Below are 16,486 nucleotides of genomic sequence, written 5' to 3' on the forward strand. Positions count from 1 at the left end.
TTTATCTATTTATTACTTGTATCCATCTGATCTTGTTAACGCTACCTTATTTTTAACTTTTCTGTCCACTCTTACTTATTTTATTAATTTTACTGTGTTGATTTTATCTTATTTTAAGTATTTTATTCATAATCATGCCTTTTATAATTTTCCCATTGCTGTTGTTTTCTGTCTCAGTTTTTCTGTGAAGCACTTTGGGCTGCATGAAAGGTGCTATATAAATAAAGTTGAGTTGAGAAATACATTTCGCAACATCTATATTAAATAGAAGTGATATCTGTGATCTGTTCAACTATCTAGACTTTGATTTGTGAATGGACACATGCTTGAGGAAAACATTTGGCAGGTGTAATGTGAGTACAGTGGATGTCAAAGGGAGCATGTGCGCACATCCACCAGATAAAAGCCATCCCACAAGTCAAAGTTTACGGTAACAGTACATTAATTACATAGCCAGTACTAATGTTTAATTGGTCATGAAGTAGAGCAATAAAATAGATCTGCCAGTTAACTTCTGAGTCTCATAGAAGTGTGAGTGGTAAAGATGTCCGCCGCTGTGCTGCTCTTGATGAACTCTCTGAGCCAAATGCTTGACACTGCTTGCGCAAGTAGGCTTCTTTTAAAAAATGACTTCATTTGCATGACAAAGGCAGATGGCTTCAGGGTACTAAAGAGGAAGGGGTGGGGGATCTGGGTGGGGGGGGGAGGCTGGAGGCAGACTGGCACTTTTGGACAGACGCTCTGGGGATTGCTGGCTCTTAGGAGACCAGAAACTCTGCTGGACATGCTGGACTTTGAAGCCGAGCTACTAGGTGAGGAGTCTGGACCAGATTTGGATTTGATCAAACCGCACATGGAGTTTAATGCCAGATTGCTGAATCAGCACTTTAGCTGCTTTGGAGGAAGATGGGGAGACTACAACTGAGAGTGCAACAATGACTGAAGACGCACTGTCCACATTTTTTGGGAACAACCTGATGAAGAATGATGCAAAAAAGGACTTTGCAATTTTCAAAGCCTCATTTGAGATAGAGTTGGTGTAATACCAATAATCAAAAGGGCTTCCTTTTGTGACTTAGAGACTTTTCCACAGTGAAGTACATCTTGTTTGGTGTTCGAAGACTAAACCGGCTCAGAGATGACTGGAGCCCTGCGTACTGGACTCCTACTCTTCTCATTCTTGGTAAAAAATCTTCTCAGCCTGTACTTTGTTGCATTAGCAGAGCAGTGCAAACACTCTCTGTGTTTCATTTTAACTCCTATTCATTTGAAAATGCTCCTCTGTGCATCAACTTTTGAATTTTTATCATCTTAAATTCCTCTAGCTCCCTTTCCCTTTACAAGTAGATCTCTAGAGCAAACATGGTCCAGTGCTTACATAGCAGGCAGGAAGGAGCTCTGTTGAATTAATGTAAACTTGTTCTTCTGCAGATGGTATGTGAGAGTGAGCCCACACATGCTGGGCCAGACAGGCTGGAGGAATCACATGGTGAGACTGTTAATCTCTTTCATTGGTCATTAAGAGGGCAGCAGTTAAAATCTGTTGTTGTGACATATTTCATCAGCCAACTTGAGCCTTCAGAAAATGAATATTAAAAGTATGTGACATATTTCTCATTCATGCTTTCATGCGTCTTGTTTCTGACTCCACAGGACAACAGAGAGAGACCCATTTAACTTCTAACTGGGCCTTCCAGCTTGTCAATGACTCGCTGGCCTACTCCAGGGCTGACAGCGTCTGCAGAGGTCAGTTCAGCTCGCTCGCCAACCTCAACCAATCAGAGGAACGAGAAGGGGTCATGGAGCTGCTCCGGCAGACGGGACTTCGCTCACCTATCTGGGTCCAGAATCCCAGCAAAGCAGCCAACAAGCCCGTGGCCCTCTCCAGGCAGTGTGAGTAAACTACTTCAACTTAAAACAACACAATACAATTCAACTTATAAAACCAGAGAGACATTTGGACCGATGTCTTCTTCTTCTTCTCCTGTTTAGATTCCCAGTTCTCAGCTCTGAGCTTCCCAAAGGATTCCCGTGAGGGTTTTGTTCGTGTCAACATGTCCTTCCCTGCCCTCTCATCAGTTACTGTGTGTGTTCGTGTTCAGTGGAGCCCAGACTGGAATGAGGTGTCCACCATCTTCTCCTACGCCGCGCCTGTCTTTACCAACGAGTTCCAGCTGAGAGGCCAAGTGGATGTGCAGGGACGCATCCTCCTGGCGCTCATCATCCATGGGAAGCACCTGCCATACAAAGCGTCCTTTCCAAACGACGGAGCTTGGCATCATATTTGCGTCATGTGGCGCCGGAGTAGTGGTCACTGGGCCATATATGTGGATGGAGAAAGAAAGGACACGGGGTCAGACAAGGACACTTCGAGGGATATCTACGGAGAGGGGATACTCATTCTGGGTCAGGACCAAGATTCATTTGGTGGGAATTTCACGGAGCCCTTCTTTGGAAATATGACGGACCTGAATGTTTGGAATACGACTCTGGAAACGAGGCATGTCCTTGCACTCAACGCCTGTTCCACCATTACCCAGGAAGTGCTGTTTAGCTGGAACCTTCACCAACTCAGTAGACACCCAGCGGTCAGAGACATAGAGGTCCTTCTGTTTTGCCCAGGTAAGATCACGTACAGGATGTGACAGTTTTCAGGGTCAGTCTCTCTCAGGCCAGAATCTGTCCTCCCCTGATGTCTGTGTATTCATAAGTCTGAAAACAACTCTTGTGAAGGCTGCTTTGGTGGGAGGCTGTTCAAGCAACCGGTGAGACTAAACCTGCAGCTCACAACTTTTTGGATTCTCTTGATCAGTGGGTTTGGGAGAGGAGAGCAGAATACCCTTGCAGTTGTTATATATATTAATCTACTTTTCCCTGCCATCCATAAGGCTTTGGTTTTAGTCTGTAGAAGAAGAGTGCATATTCAGAATGTGCCCAGGTAGGCAATTAACAGGCCTGCACTTCTGATTGATGTTGATATATAAATTCATAGCTGTCAGTCCAGTGACTAGCGCAGGAGGCATATTTATATCACCAGAACTTCACGTTTGTGATGTTTACCAGTCTCTCCAGGAAGTTGCGATTTCACGATCACAACTATCAATGCAAATTCAACCAATCACCTTAATCTCAGCCCCTGTACGTCATCGGTGTAGTCATCAATTTCATTTCCTTGGAACATAAACGTGAGTCCTCACTTGATCGGCACTTTTCAACAACAAAACATGCACAGAGAACGGGTGACAAGAGAGGACAGCAGGCAGGACAAGTGACCATGACAACGTTGTTATTTATAGAAACTCAAATACCCTTTCAGTATGAATAAGCTACAGGTCATACGTTTTGATTTTGTTGACAAGACGATGACGAGATAAAAACTTCAGTGGTGGACTGTTGGACATTAAGAATCCATGTTTCCCCCACTGTGCGTCTTTAAAGATGGCATGATGACTTCCTCAGTCCCTCCAGGATTTCGCAGGATTTTTTTGTGATTGTTGCGTCCCCAAAAAGCCTGAATTTGCGACAGCTTTTTGAAAAAATTGCGGTGAAAGTTGCGATTATTTCTTTTTGCTTTTTTCCCCCAATAACATCTCAGGGGCAAGTAAATACGCTAAATTACAGTTGCTTTTTGAAGAACATTCTTGATGTGGCCACTGACTGTATTTTGATTCTCTTGATTCACAGAAAAATAACATGAAAGGACTGTATTGCACATTTACGACGGCCCCTGAATGCACCTTGCAGCGACTGATGCACAGTCAGTTCACAGCACTCTGAAATTAATCTGCATCTTTGATGACGAGGAGTTGATCAAAACTTACTGAATGTGTCTGATGTTTCACCAAACTGGATTAAATCAAGCTGTAGACTCTGAGCTTTTTACGGTAACCACGGCAACAAGGTCAAACATCAAATATTAAACAGATGTCCCCCGGGTGTGTCTTTGTCACTAACGCACACCGGGGATAAAAATCATCAATGAAGATGAGACAGATGCATGGAGGTGAGGAGAGCTGGTTCATAAAACACACCTGCTGCAGGTAGTGACCAAGCGAACACTGAGCCCCTCAATCTATAAATAATAATGTTGTCATGGTCACTTGTCCTGCCTGCTGTCCTCTCTCTTTTCACTCGTTCTCTGTGCGTGTTTTGTTGTTGAAAAGTGCCGATCAAGTGAGGACTTATGTTTATGTTCCAAGGAAGTCAAATTGATGACAAAACCGATGACGTACAGGGGCTGAGATTGAGGTAATTGTTCAAATTTGCGGTACAGTTGCGCTGATTGTAAAAAATTGCAAGGCCGCAGAAAAATCGCGCTGATTGGTTGAATTTGCGTTGATAGTTGCGATCGCGAAATCGCAACTTCCTGGAGGGACTGCTTCCTGTAACAGGCTGAGTTATTATCTGAGGGGCTCAGTGTTAGCAGGTGTGATTTATGAACCAGCTCTCCTCACCTCCATGCATCTGTCTCATCTTCATTGATGATTTTTACCCCCGGTGTGCGTTAGTGACAAAGACACAACCGGGGGACGTCTGTTTACTATTTGCAGTTTGACGTTGTTTCCGCCATTACCGTAAAAAGCTCTGCGTCTACAGCTTGATTTAATCCAGTTTGGTGAAACGTCAGACACATTTAGTAAGTTTGGATCAACTCCTTGTTGAAAAATGCAGATGCATTTCAGAGTGCCGTGAACTGATTATCTGTCCAGTGCGCCTGTCACTGCAGGTACATTCAAGGACTGTCGTAAATGCGCAATACAGTCCTTTCACGGCATTTTTCTGTGAATGAAGAGAATCGAAATACAGTCACAGTGGTCACATCAAGAATGTTTTCTAAAAACAACTGTAATTTAGCATATTTACTTGCCCCTGAGATGTTATTGAGGAAAAAAGCTTTAAAAAAAAATCACAACTTTCATTACCTTTTATTTTTTTTTAAAGCTGTCGCAAAACCAGGCTTTTTTTGGGCTGCAACAATGACAAAAAAATCTGGCGAAATACTGGAGGGGACTGGTTTACATTGATGTAAAAAAGAATCCTTCCCTTTAAACCGCCGCCAGGATGAAAGCCAATAGAAGTACAGACATACAAGTGTGTGTTTTGGATCTGGTCGGGTCAGTAATGCAGCAGTTTGAGGTGTAGGCTCAGAAACTCGTCCTCATCAGAGCAAAGGTGACTGATATGATCAGAATCAGAATCAGAATCAGCTTTATTGGCCAGGTATGCTTGAACACACAAGGAATTTGACTTTGGTAAACTGTGTTCTCTTTGTACAAGGCATAAGAATAAGACATACAAAATAAAAAATAAAAAATGTAATAACAATATTCATGCAGACGTGTTAAATCATTCACTGTGAAGCCTCAACACTAAATATGAACCTTCTCCTCACCTTACCTGAAAACAGAGATGTTATCACTAAGCTAGCATTAGCTGGTTAGCTAGCGGTGTCAACAAGTTAGCGCTGGAGTTGTTCACATCGGTCCACACACCGACCATGTCAGAGGGACATGGACTCAACATACATGAATTAAAATACTGTGTTTACTTCAACTCACCATTAATGAAATGTTCACTTAAAGACGTGTGGACTTTGATCCTTGTTTTGTTCCCTAACCGGGAACAGCAGAGTCAGGGAAGCAAAGTTTTCAAACACGTAGTTGGCAGCAGAGTCCGGTCATTTTCTCGCAGCCCGTAACAGAAGATAGCCTTTTTTGCCCACCAGAGGAGGGGGGTTCTATAATTGTGTGACGTCACATGAAAAATGGAAATAGGCAGGGGGGATGTCTTGCTTGTTTTACATGAAGAATGAAGAAAGATAAACTTCATGACTTTATTGCTACACAGTTTAGCTCACCTGTGCTTCATTTGTAGTTGGGGAATTTATGAGCAGCTCAAAAGAGCCAACAAGAGGTTTAAGAATGAACTGATTTTCTACGATATTGGGTCATTGATTTTCTGTACGTCAACTTCGTATAATGGATAAATCATTTAAACTTTGAATGTGACCTCCAGTTTCAGTCCCAGTTTCATTCACTGGTCAAAAGGCCCATCAGACCCCAAAAATGTGCACATTCATTTAGGGAAACGTAAGTCCTCACTTGATCGGCACTTTTCAACAGCAAAACATGCTCAGAGAACGGGTGACAAGAGAGGACAGCAGGCAGGACAAGTGACCATGACAACGTTGTTATTTATAGAAACTCAAATACCCTTTCAGTATGAATAAGCTACAGGTCATACGTTTTGATTTTGTTGACAAGACGATGACGAGATAAAAACTTTAGTGGTGGACTGTTGGACATTAAGAATCCATGTTTCCCCCGCTGTGCATCTTTAAAGATGGCGTGATGACTTCCTGTGACAGGCTGAGTTATTATCTGAGGGGCTCAGTGATAGCTTGGTCTTTACCCGCAGCAGGTGTGCTTTATGAACCGTCTGTTTAATATTTGAGGTTTGAAGTTGTTGCCGCCATTACTGTAAAAAGCTCTGCGTCTACAGCTTGATTTAAGCTGAAATGTGCACATTCATTTAGGGCGTGAAGGCTGAACTGAAAAAAATATTTTTAGTTCTCCACCTTCTTGTGTTTCAACGGCACAGTCTTAGCAGATGTCATTGTTGCTTCATCAAAAGCTCAGCTAACTTCAATATGGTCGTCGTCTGCTCAGCTTCTCTTTCTTTAACTTTGAATCAGAACCCCGACTGTGTCACTAAAGTGGTCTCATTCAAAGAACGAGGAGTCCTTTTCACAGAGTCTAAACAGAGAGAGGAGAGAAAGCCAACTTGTCCTCAGTCCTTTAACAGCCACACTCATGAAGGACAACGCTAAGCTTATCAGTGGGTTACTTTCTGAAAGAGACTTTGGAGGTAGTGAGGAAAATAAATCTGGTGACGCACCCATTTCAAATTTAAACGTATTAAGGGCCCGAGCACCGACAAGGTCGGCGAAGGCCTTCTTGTAACCCGAAGGATTTTTCTTTCTTTCTACCTAGTAAAGTAAATTGCCTTTTGGGAACCTTCAACATGCCCCAAAACTCACCAAACTTGACAGGCCTGGCAAATTTATCGATATTCTTTTGGTTCCGTGCAAAAAAGATCCAAAAACCGCTCAATAGCGCCCCCTTCTTTCCAACTGGGCAGCCCCTCAACACGGTTCAACTTACATACATGACATTTTTTACACATAGCTATCATGCAAAGATCTACAAAAAAGCCTCTTGACATCATGGTGAAATCCCAACAGGAGGCGCAGAAATTTCAGTTGAAATTTTGTCACCCAAATCGCAAGGGTATGCATTTATGCCAACTCATCCCTACACTTTTGCTCTGATCAAGTCCCAACCATGCACATTTTGAAGCAGACACATTGAGGATTCAAAGTCATCAAAAAATCTTTGCAAAATGTGAAAAATTGGGGGTGTGGCAGACTGTCAAATTTCGAGGTTTTCTTGGCAATCTGCCAAAAACTATGAATCCTAATATCTCTCAAATACAATGTTGGATCAGGACCAGGACGCTCATGATTCATAAGTGCCCCAGTCTGAAGGCCTCTATAGACAAATATTCACCAATATGCTCACAGTTTCAGCCTAGGCCTCATAAAGTGCAGCACAGCAACACCTGCTGCACATCAGGGGGTGGCGCACATCAGGCGGTGCTGTGTGAGGGCCCGCACATATCTGCTTGCAGTTTTAATTTCTTACTTGTGTTTATGACCAAGGAACAGCGTTGAAAAACAGGTCTGTCAGCCTAACCTTGAAAAGTTCATTGATCGTACTCATGTAGAAGGAAAAAGTGAAAAAAAGTTTTCATCAGAGTTAATGCAGGAAACAGTGAAGCAAACAAGCAAATCCACAAAATGTGATTTTTATTTTTAATAAAAAGGAATGTAAAGTTGACTAGAAGGTGTAGATCTCATCTTAATCCACCATGAGCAGAGCACTTTGCAGCATTTAGCAAGTTACAGTGTCAAGGACAAACTTCCTTTAACAGGCAGAAACCTCCAGCAGGACCAGACTCATGTTAGATGCATCTGCTGAGTCCTACCGTGTTGGAGAGAAGGATAGAGGGAGAGGAAGAGAGAGAGAGAGATGATAGTAGTAGTTGTAGCAGCTGGAGTCTGGCACGTCCACAGCAGCAGAGATCCAGAGGAACCTACGAGACAAGGGAGCTCAGGGACTCCAGAAAGGACTGTGGTTAGTAACTTTAATGAGATAGGAAGAGTTAAAGTGAGAGACAGGCAGACAGAGGAGAGAGAGACAGGATCCCAGTGTGTCAGTCTAAGCCTATAGCAGCATAACTAAGAGCTGGTCCAAGCCTGATCCAGCTCTAACTATAAGCTTTATCAAAAAGGAAAGTTTGAAGCCTACTCTTAAAAGTAGAGAGGGTGTCTGCCTCCCGGACCCTGACTGGTAGATGATTCCAAAGGAGAGGTGCCTGATATTTTATCTGAACAGGCTTTGTTACCTGTCTCACTGCTCACTGTTCTTGCCTGGAAGTTTGTTGACGTATTTTAGATTAGAGGAGTCAAAGTAAGTAAGACTCTGTCATCTGTAATAGATCTGAAGTGCTTTGTATCCTAGTAAGGAGACATAAACTGCCCATCAGAACAGAAGTTGATAATTTCTATATGTTGATATTTTAAAGGTGACATATCATGCAAAATTGACTTTTTAATGGTTCTCTACCTGAAATATGTGTCCCTGGCATGTCTACAAACCTCCTGAAAATGAAAAGAATCCATTCTGCCCCTGTTCTGATTTCTCCACCTTTCTGTAAATGTGTGCTGAAACCAGCCGTTTCAGTTTTCAGTGTTTTTCATACGTCACGCCATCCGTTCTGTAACTGAAGTCAGAGCGCATCACATCCTGAAACAGGTTCAAAACAAGTTGTAATGTTTTTCTCTATGTGTACTATTTCAGGAAACTCATCATTTTCTCCCTTTTGAATTTAAAAATATAACATAAAACCACATTCATAGCCTTTTCTGTGCTCGCTTGTTCATCTGTAATCTGATCTGATTACAGCATAATGGGGTCAAATCTTTTTCTTTCTTTTTTTTAAACAGAGTTTTATTGTTTTTTGTTTTTCCACAAACAGAAGAGAATTAAATCAGATCATACATCTTGCCTTCAAACCACATTACACAGTTAAAATAAAACATTAAAGGTGACATATCATGTAAAATGGACTTTTTAATGGTTCTCTACCTGAAATATGTTTCCCTGGCATGTCTACAAACCCCCTGAAAATGAAAAGAATCCATTCTGCCTGTATAACTTTACAGTAGTTTTAACCATTTTTTATTTAAGTGATATATGTTTCATGAGACCATAACATGGCTTTATTTGATTGGAGCATCCTGATCTCCCAACTGTGTGTGTGAAGTGGGCAGGGCTTCCAAAATATGGATATTCCTTTAAGTTTCACTTTCATTTAGTTAAACGTCAGGACTGGTACGCCTTGTCGGTGAGTAGTCGAATAGTCAGTGAATATGTTCCAGACAATAATTAATGTTAACTTATAGTTGTTAATTTCGAGTTGTGTTTGTGCTTTTGTTGCAGGTTTACAACCTATCTATCTATCTAACTATCTAACTAATTAGCTATTTATTAAGAGTCTTATAACTTCTAGCCACCGAGTGACGGTTGGCACGTGTGCGTTATTGTGTGAAATAAACGGAAAAAGAAGGAGACTCGAGTTGTCCGCCGTATCATTTCTGACAAACCTTCCAGAGGGGAGTTTACTAACCTACAGCAGGTAGATTAATAAAATCTGGACACTGCCCCTGTTCTGATTTCTCCACCTTTCTGTAAATGTGTGCTGAAACCAGCCGTTTCAGTTTTCAGTGTTTTTCATACGTTCACAACGCCATCCGGTCTGTAACTGAAGTCAGAGCTCGGAGCTTGTTCAGCCCATAGACTGTATAAAATACAACTCAACCCCTCCTCTGTTTTTCATTCCCTGCACACATGTGTGCTAACAAGGAGCTTAGGAGGGAGGCATGCTAGTTGTAGGCTGTCTTAATAAACACAAAGGTCGGTTTTACTCCCCAAGATCTAGTGGATGATTTTTATTTTTCATGGAAAAGTGCTAGCGCTCGTTAGCATAGCCACATAGCTACATGTTCGTAGCTGTGTACCAAGACACACGTCGACATACTGACAAATAAAACAACAAGAAACACTAAATCTGTGACCAATGGTTCAGAAAGGTCCTGCTGCAGGCGCCTCTCCGTCAGGATCAGATTCTGGATCAGATTCAGAGGGTTGAAGTAACGCGGGTCTGTGAGCAGCCAACATGTAAACATTAGATCAACGTGCTGGACAGCCGAGGGCACATCCACTTCCTGAGGGGGCGTGGTCAGAGAGCTCATTCTCATTTAAAGGCACAGACACAGAAAACAGCCTGTTCTGAGCAGGGCTGAAAAAGAGGGGTTTACAGGCAGACCAAAATCTGATTTCAAAGTGTTTTTATGAGCAATAAACTTTAAAGACATGTTTTGGGGACCTCTTAGACCAATATTTTGATGAAAATGAGCATAATATGTCACCTTTAATGCTGGTAACTACTTCAAGAAGAAGGTGAGAGGTCACAAGGTGATTTACAGCACTGCATAGGAAACCCCTTTCAATATTTTACGGAGCAAATGTCCACAGATTGATACATTTGACTGCTGAAAGACAGCAGGATGAGATGTGTTTCTTAAACTTTCACTCAGGAGCAAAAATCTGCCTTTACATTTAAATGAAATAATGATTTGTTATTTATCATAACGATTATTGATATCAACTGATATGAAATATTCTATCGTGATAACATCATTTTAAATATCACCCAGCTCTAATTGTGGTTATAAAATACGTCCATAAAGATGTCTACTGAACACAGTGTTCACTTCTGGATGGAGAGTGAAACACTGAACTAAAACAAAACTAGATTCTTGTGTTCAAGCTCATGTTCTTGTGTCAGTGAGAGTTATCTTGTGGTTACTCAAAGTCAGGTCTTAGTTTTGTAGCCACTAATAAGAGAGAGAGAGACACCTCTGAAAACACATCAGGATGACTGAGCGGTCAGAATGAAGGGGAGTAGAAGTGAGACAGGAAGGCGGAGAGGGAGGGAGGGAGGGAGGGAGGGAGGGAGGGAGGGGGGGAGGGAGGGGGGGATGGATGGATGAAGGGGATTCCCACAGTTCCAGCCGTGCGGGGGCAGCTTTGGGAACAACAGAGTTCCGAGCAGTGGTGAAGAGTACCTCCCTCAACATCTGAGTTTTGCTTTCTCCTGCAAGATCTATGCAGTCAGCTTTTCTACGAATGTTACAAGCTTTTTGAGTTTCTCCTTAAGAATAATGCATTAAGACTGAATCTGTCCTTTATTTATTGAAGCCTGTTCTATATTTGGATCATTCATTCTTCATTCTTTTCTTGACTCTTGTCTTATTGTGTGTGTGTGTGTGTGTGTGTGTGTGTGTGTGTGTGTGTGTGTGTGTGTGTGTGTGTGTGTGTGTGTGTGTGTGTGTGTGTGTGACCATGTGAATGTGTTAGCAGCAGTTGTCCAGCAGATGGAGCTGCAGGGCTGCAGGATGCTGCAGGGCTGGACGGATCAACTCCCTCTGTTAGGCCTGACTGACTGTTCTGATCCTCTGCCGTTCATCTGCAGGAGCAGCAGAGGTGAGCTCACACTCTCTTTAAGAGAACAGGGTTATACTCATAAGAAATAATGACAGACTATGAGGGGTAATAGTGTGTGCAGGATGAGCTCTTTGAACACCCTAACGCTTTAATCATTTGCATGTTGTTTTTGGCGCAGAGCGTTACCTGAAGATGAAGCAGATGAGCGATTCTCAGAGCTCGCAGCCGTCTGCCTTCATGAATCATCTCATGAAGCTCTCCAACAAAACACAGGTACAGACAATCCCTGCATCCTACATCAATGGAAAGTATCCACCTTTAACAACTTCTTTCAAACTGTCAGTTCTTCAAACTTAACATTTACGATGATTCTAAACTTTGAGACAAAAACAGTTCAATAAAAACCTGCCCATGAGACCCAGAGGAGACAGTCACAATACTTTACACTTCCTTTAATATCCATGTCTAGAACAAATGTATGAAGAGCATACTTCAACCTGAGACCAAGTCCTCCAACATCTTTTGCTTAAAAAAAGTGGTCTAAGTGCGTTCCATTCACAGAGGCCATAGACCAGGGGTGTCAAACGTGCGGCCGGCGGGCCAAAACCGGCCTGCCAGAGGTTGAAATCCGGCCCGCGGAACAACTTTGCAAAGTGAAAAAATGACAGAGAAGACATTAACTGCAATTTTTCAATAAAAGTAACTAATACTTCAAATGTGGCCTCTGGGGGTCGATTCATAAAGACTTTTTAGAGCACTATAAGATGATCCACTAACTACTAACACTAGCACTACACCCCTGTCTAGCAAGCACACTGTTCATGATGGAGCTGAGGGGTCCAAAATAATCAACTTTACCTTCTTCATTATTATAATCTATCTGTTCTTTTGCAGTAAACATTACACTGTGTGTGTCAGGTGAGTGTGTAACCTGTGTGTTTGGTGTGTTCGCAGCAGGTTTCAGGGCTTAAAGAGTTAAATATTCGGCCCCACTATGAGACTCATCGTGGAAAAAGAAAGATAGTTCATTAAATGAGAACATTTTCAGAATGTACTTGTCGTTATTCATAGGTTATTATTGTTCTGATTTTACTGGTCCGGCCCACTTCAGATCAACTCGGGCTGTATGTGACCCCTGAACTGAAATGAGTTTGACACCCCTGCCATAGACCTTTCTGGAGTCCCAGACTCCTGCTGATACGGTCATGCTGGACTCCACGGCAACAGCTACTACTACTCGTTTCATCTCTTATCCCTCCTTCCAGACCCAACTGGGTCTCAGCAGATGTGTGTCTAACATGAGTCTGGTCCTGCTCGAGGTTTCTGCCTGTTAAAGGAAGTTTGTCCTCGCAGCTGTAACTAGCTAAATACTGGGAGGTGCAATGCTCATGGTGGATTAAGATTTAGGTGGGGTCAGACTGAGTCTTATCCTGTCTTGGTGTTGGGTCTCTGTTCATCATTTAACACAGAGTGGTCTAAACCTGCTCTGTTTGTAAAAGCATCTTGAGATAACGTTTGTTGTGATTTGGCGCTATACAAATAAAGATTGATTGATTGATAGTTCTCGTTGCAGCAGTTGCAGGTTCGACTCCCCCTCCTCAACCATTTGCTGCATTTCTTCTCTCACTCTCTACTCCCCATATTTCTTGTTTCTGTACCGTTGTCCTATCAATGCTCAGAAAATCTAACTTAAAAAAAAAAAAAACACACTCCACTGTAGTCAATCAGAATCAAGCAGCAGCTACAATTGACACTGAAACATCACAAAACTGCTGGACTGCTTTTTCGTCTTCTTAAAGTAGAAAAGTTTCTGAAAAGGAAGAAAGAGCCACAACCTTGGGAGCACCTGAGCATCTGAGACTCTAAAGGGGTCTAAAGTACAAGTCTCCTCCAGCATGTCCGTGTTCTCAGAGAAATCACAGAAGACTGTTTATTAAAAAAAAGACACTGAATGACACAAATTCATTACAACATTGTTAAAAAACAGGATTATTAAGAGGTCGTCTGTTCTCTACGGTGATGTTCAAGGAATTCAAGACACAGGGTTAACGCTGTGGAGGGCGAAGTATGGGAACACCGGCTTTAGAGCGAGCACAATTCACCACACTCTGAAAGAGGAGACCAGCACCATATAATGCAACCAAGCGCTGAGACGTTAACAAAATGTATGTCTCCAGCTAACAATGAGACGTCTTTGTTTAAGGACGAATGACTTTATAGAAAGTTATCACATTCCTTCAGCTGATGCTTCACATTTTATTATTTCTATCGTCTTTTGACTTCTTAAAGGTGCAGAAAAACTTAGTTCTCTACACAGACACTGTAAGGCCTTGCTTGGAGACAAAATCAATGAGACAGTAAAAAAAAAAACATTTAGATCATGATGTTAAAATAACTCACTGTACTGGTTTTCCAACAGAACAATTCAAGTTATCAAATAAGCTGAACTCTCTCCTTTATCAAAAGATAGAGCAAAAAAACTGGATTTCCTCAGATCTCCATTCACTGTTTGGTGAATCCTAATGTTAGTTAGAATAAAACACACATGATTTGAATTGATCAAGTCCTGTATCTGAAACATTTGTGTCTGTACTTCCAGGTGGTGCTGGGTCAGCAGCCGCCAGAGCTGAGCAGTCTGGCTCAGGCCTCTGCCCTGCTGGATGTCTCAGTCCAGGCCCTGGAGGACACCCAGCAAGAGGGACTGCAGCCAACAGACATGGTGTCCCTCATCCAGCTGCTGTCTCTGGCTGCTGACGTTCCCACGCAGCCCCCTGCTGATGCCACCAACCAGAGCCAGGGGAACGTCCAGGAGCTCAGCCAGCACTTCATCAGTGTGGCCGACAGCATCATTAGTGAAGACAACGCCCTCAAGTGGCAGGCCATCAAAGAGGTAACACCTTTTTACTTTTGCTGCACGCATGACTCTCTCTTTTGATGCATATCATGTTGCAAACCTGTTCAGGCATCAGATACACTTATCACAAACTGAGAAAGGTCATCAACTTTATTTTGCTTCACATGAGAAAGCAATACATGAGGAAGTGCTGCCCCCTACAGGCAAAACACAGACTGCATTTTATACCACAGACACACTGCCTCTTACAGAATAATCAAAAACCAGACCAAACTGAAAACAAGGAGTAGTAGTTTGATAAATTTGAGTTTTGACAGGTTTCAGAGGAACATGCCTCTCCTGTTTATTAAATCTACTTTAAACTCTTTGGGTGCTGTTTGAATTCATTGCCATCTTGAATATGCAGGCAACCTCATTTAAAATCTGAAATTTGTATTTTATGTTTTCTTTTCTTTTTTGCATGCTTGTATTGTTAGTTGTATGTGTTTTTAGATAAACATTGTTACTTGACTAAATTGTCAACTTTCTTATAAGAGACAGTCAAAAAAGTGTCACAATTAAAGCAGAGGAGGCCAAAACTCATCTCAAATATCAAAAGTCAATAGCATGAATTGAATTGAATTGAATTGAACATGAACTACCAGTCAAAAGTTTGGACACACCTTCTCATTAAGTGTATTTTTAATTAATAGTTTTAGTTATTTTCAACATTGTAGGTTATTACTGAAGGCATCAAAACTATGAAATAATATGGTTTTGCCAATGATTGATAGTCACTCTCTGATGCAAATGTATACAGCACTGTTAAGTGTTGTCCTGCTGTGTCTGTTGGTGTTTTCCTTAAAGGTGACATATCATGCAAAATTGACTTTTTAATGGTTCTCTACCTGAAGTATGTGTCCCTGGCATGTCTACAAACCCCCTGACAATGAAAAATCCATTCTGCCCCTGTTTTGATTTCTCCACCTTTCTGTAAATGTGTGTGAAACGAGCCGTTTCAGACTTCTGTGTTTTTGTTACGTAACAACAATATCCGGTCTGTCACGGAGTCAGAGCTCGGAGCTTGTTCAGCCCATAGACTGTATAAAATAATACTGAATCCCTCCTCCTATTTTCATTCCCTGCACACATGTGTGCTAACAAGGAGCTTAGGAGGGAGGCATGCTAGTTGTAGGCTGTCTTAAAAAACACAAGGTCGGTTTTACTCCCCACGTCTTTTTTATTTATTTTTATTTATCATGGATAAGTGCTAGCGCTAGTTAGCATAGCTACATAGCTACATGTCGTAGCTGTAGCTGTGTACCTACGTCTACATACTGACAAATAAAACAACAAGAAACACAAAATCTGTGACCAATCCTTCAGAAAAGGTCCCGCTGCCTTTCTGGCAGAGGTCGGTTTTACTCCCCACGTCTGCAGATTTGAAGATCTAGTGGATGATTTTTATTTGTCATGGATAAGTGCTAGCGCTAGTTAGCATAGCCACATAGCTACATGTTCATAGCTGTGTACCAAGACACACGTCGACATACTGACAAATAAAACAACAAGAAACACTAAATCTGTGACCAATCCTTCAGAAAGGTCCTGCTGTAGGCGCCTCTCCGTCAGGATCAGATTCTGGATCAGATTCAGAGGGTTGAAGTAACGTGATCTCTGAGCAGCCGTGTATATTCAGCCAACATGTAAACATTAGATCAACGTGCTGGAGAGCCGAGGCACATCCACTTCCTGAGGGGGCGTGGTCAGAGAGAAAACAGAGTGGTCTGAGGAGGACTGAAGAAGAGGGTTTTTCAGGCAGACCAAAATCTGATTTCAAAGTGTTTTTTTGAGCATACATTTTAAAGACATGTTTTGGGGACCTCTTAGACCAATATACAGATGAAAAAAGCGTGATATGTCACCTTTAACATTTCCTTATTGCTCATTCCTGATTGTCTTGCTCTGTGTATTTTAGTGTTTGGCCACTTTCTCAAAGACTGTCATGTCTTCTCCTTATGTA

General features: G+C 42.0%; 1 protein-coding gene across 1 annotated transcript in view; it reads left to right on the forward strand.

Annotated features, from left to right (window-relative positions):
• Positions 1 to 16,486, forward strand: part of adgrd2 (adhesion G protein-coupled receptor D2) — an 85,002-nt gene that overhangs the window by 5,611 nt on the left and 62,905 nt on the right. The window contains exons 2-7 of the mRNA XM_034691122.1: positions 1,432 to 1,489; positions 1,654 to 1,893; positions 1,993 to 2,622; positions 11,547 to 11,669; positions 11,809 to 11,903; positions 14,230 to 14,520. Of these exons, the coding sequence (XP_034547013.1) occupies positions 1,432 to 1,489; positions 1,654 to 1,893; positions 1,993 to 2,622; positions 11,547 to 11,669; positions 11,809 to 11,903; positions 14,230 to 14,520 (1,437 nt within the window). The remainder of the gene's footprint in view (positions 1 to 1,431; positions 1,490 to 1,653; positions 1,894 to 1,992; positions 2,623 to 11,546; positions 11,670 to 11,808; positions 11,904 to 14,229; positions 14,521 to 16,486) is intronic.

Source organism: Notolabrus celidotus, chromosome 9 (assembly GCF_009762535.1).
Source record: "Notolabrus celidotus isolate fNotCel1 chromosome 9, fNotCel1.pri, whole genome shotgun sequence".
Lineage (NCBI taxonomy): Eukaryota > Metazoa > Chordata > Actinopteri > Labriformes > Labridae > Notolabrus > Notolabrus celidotus.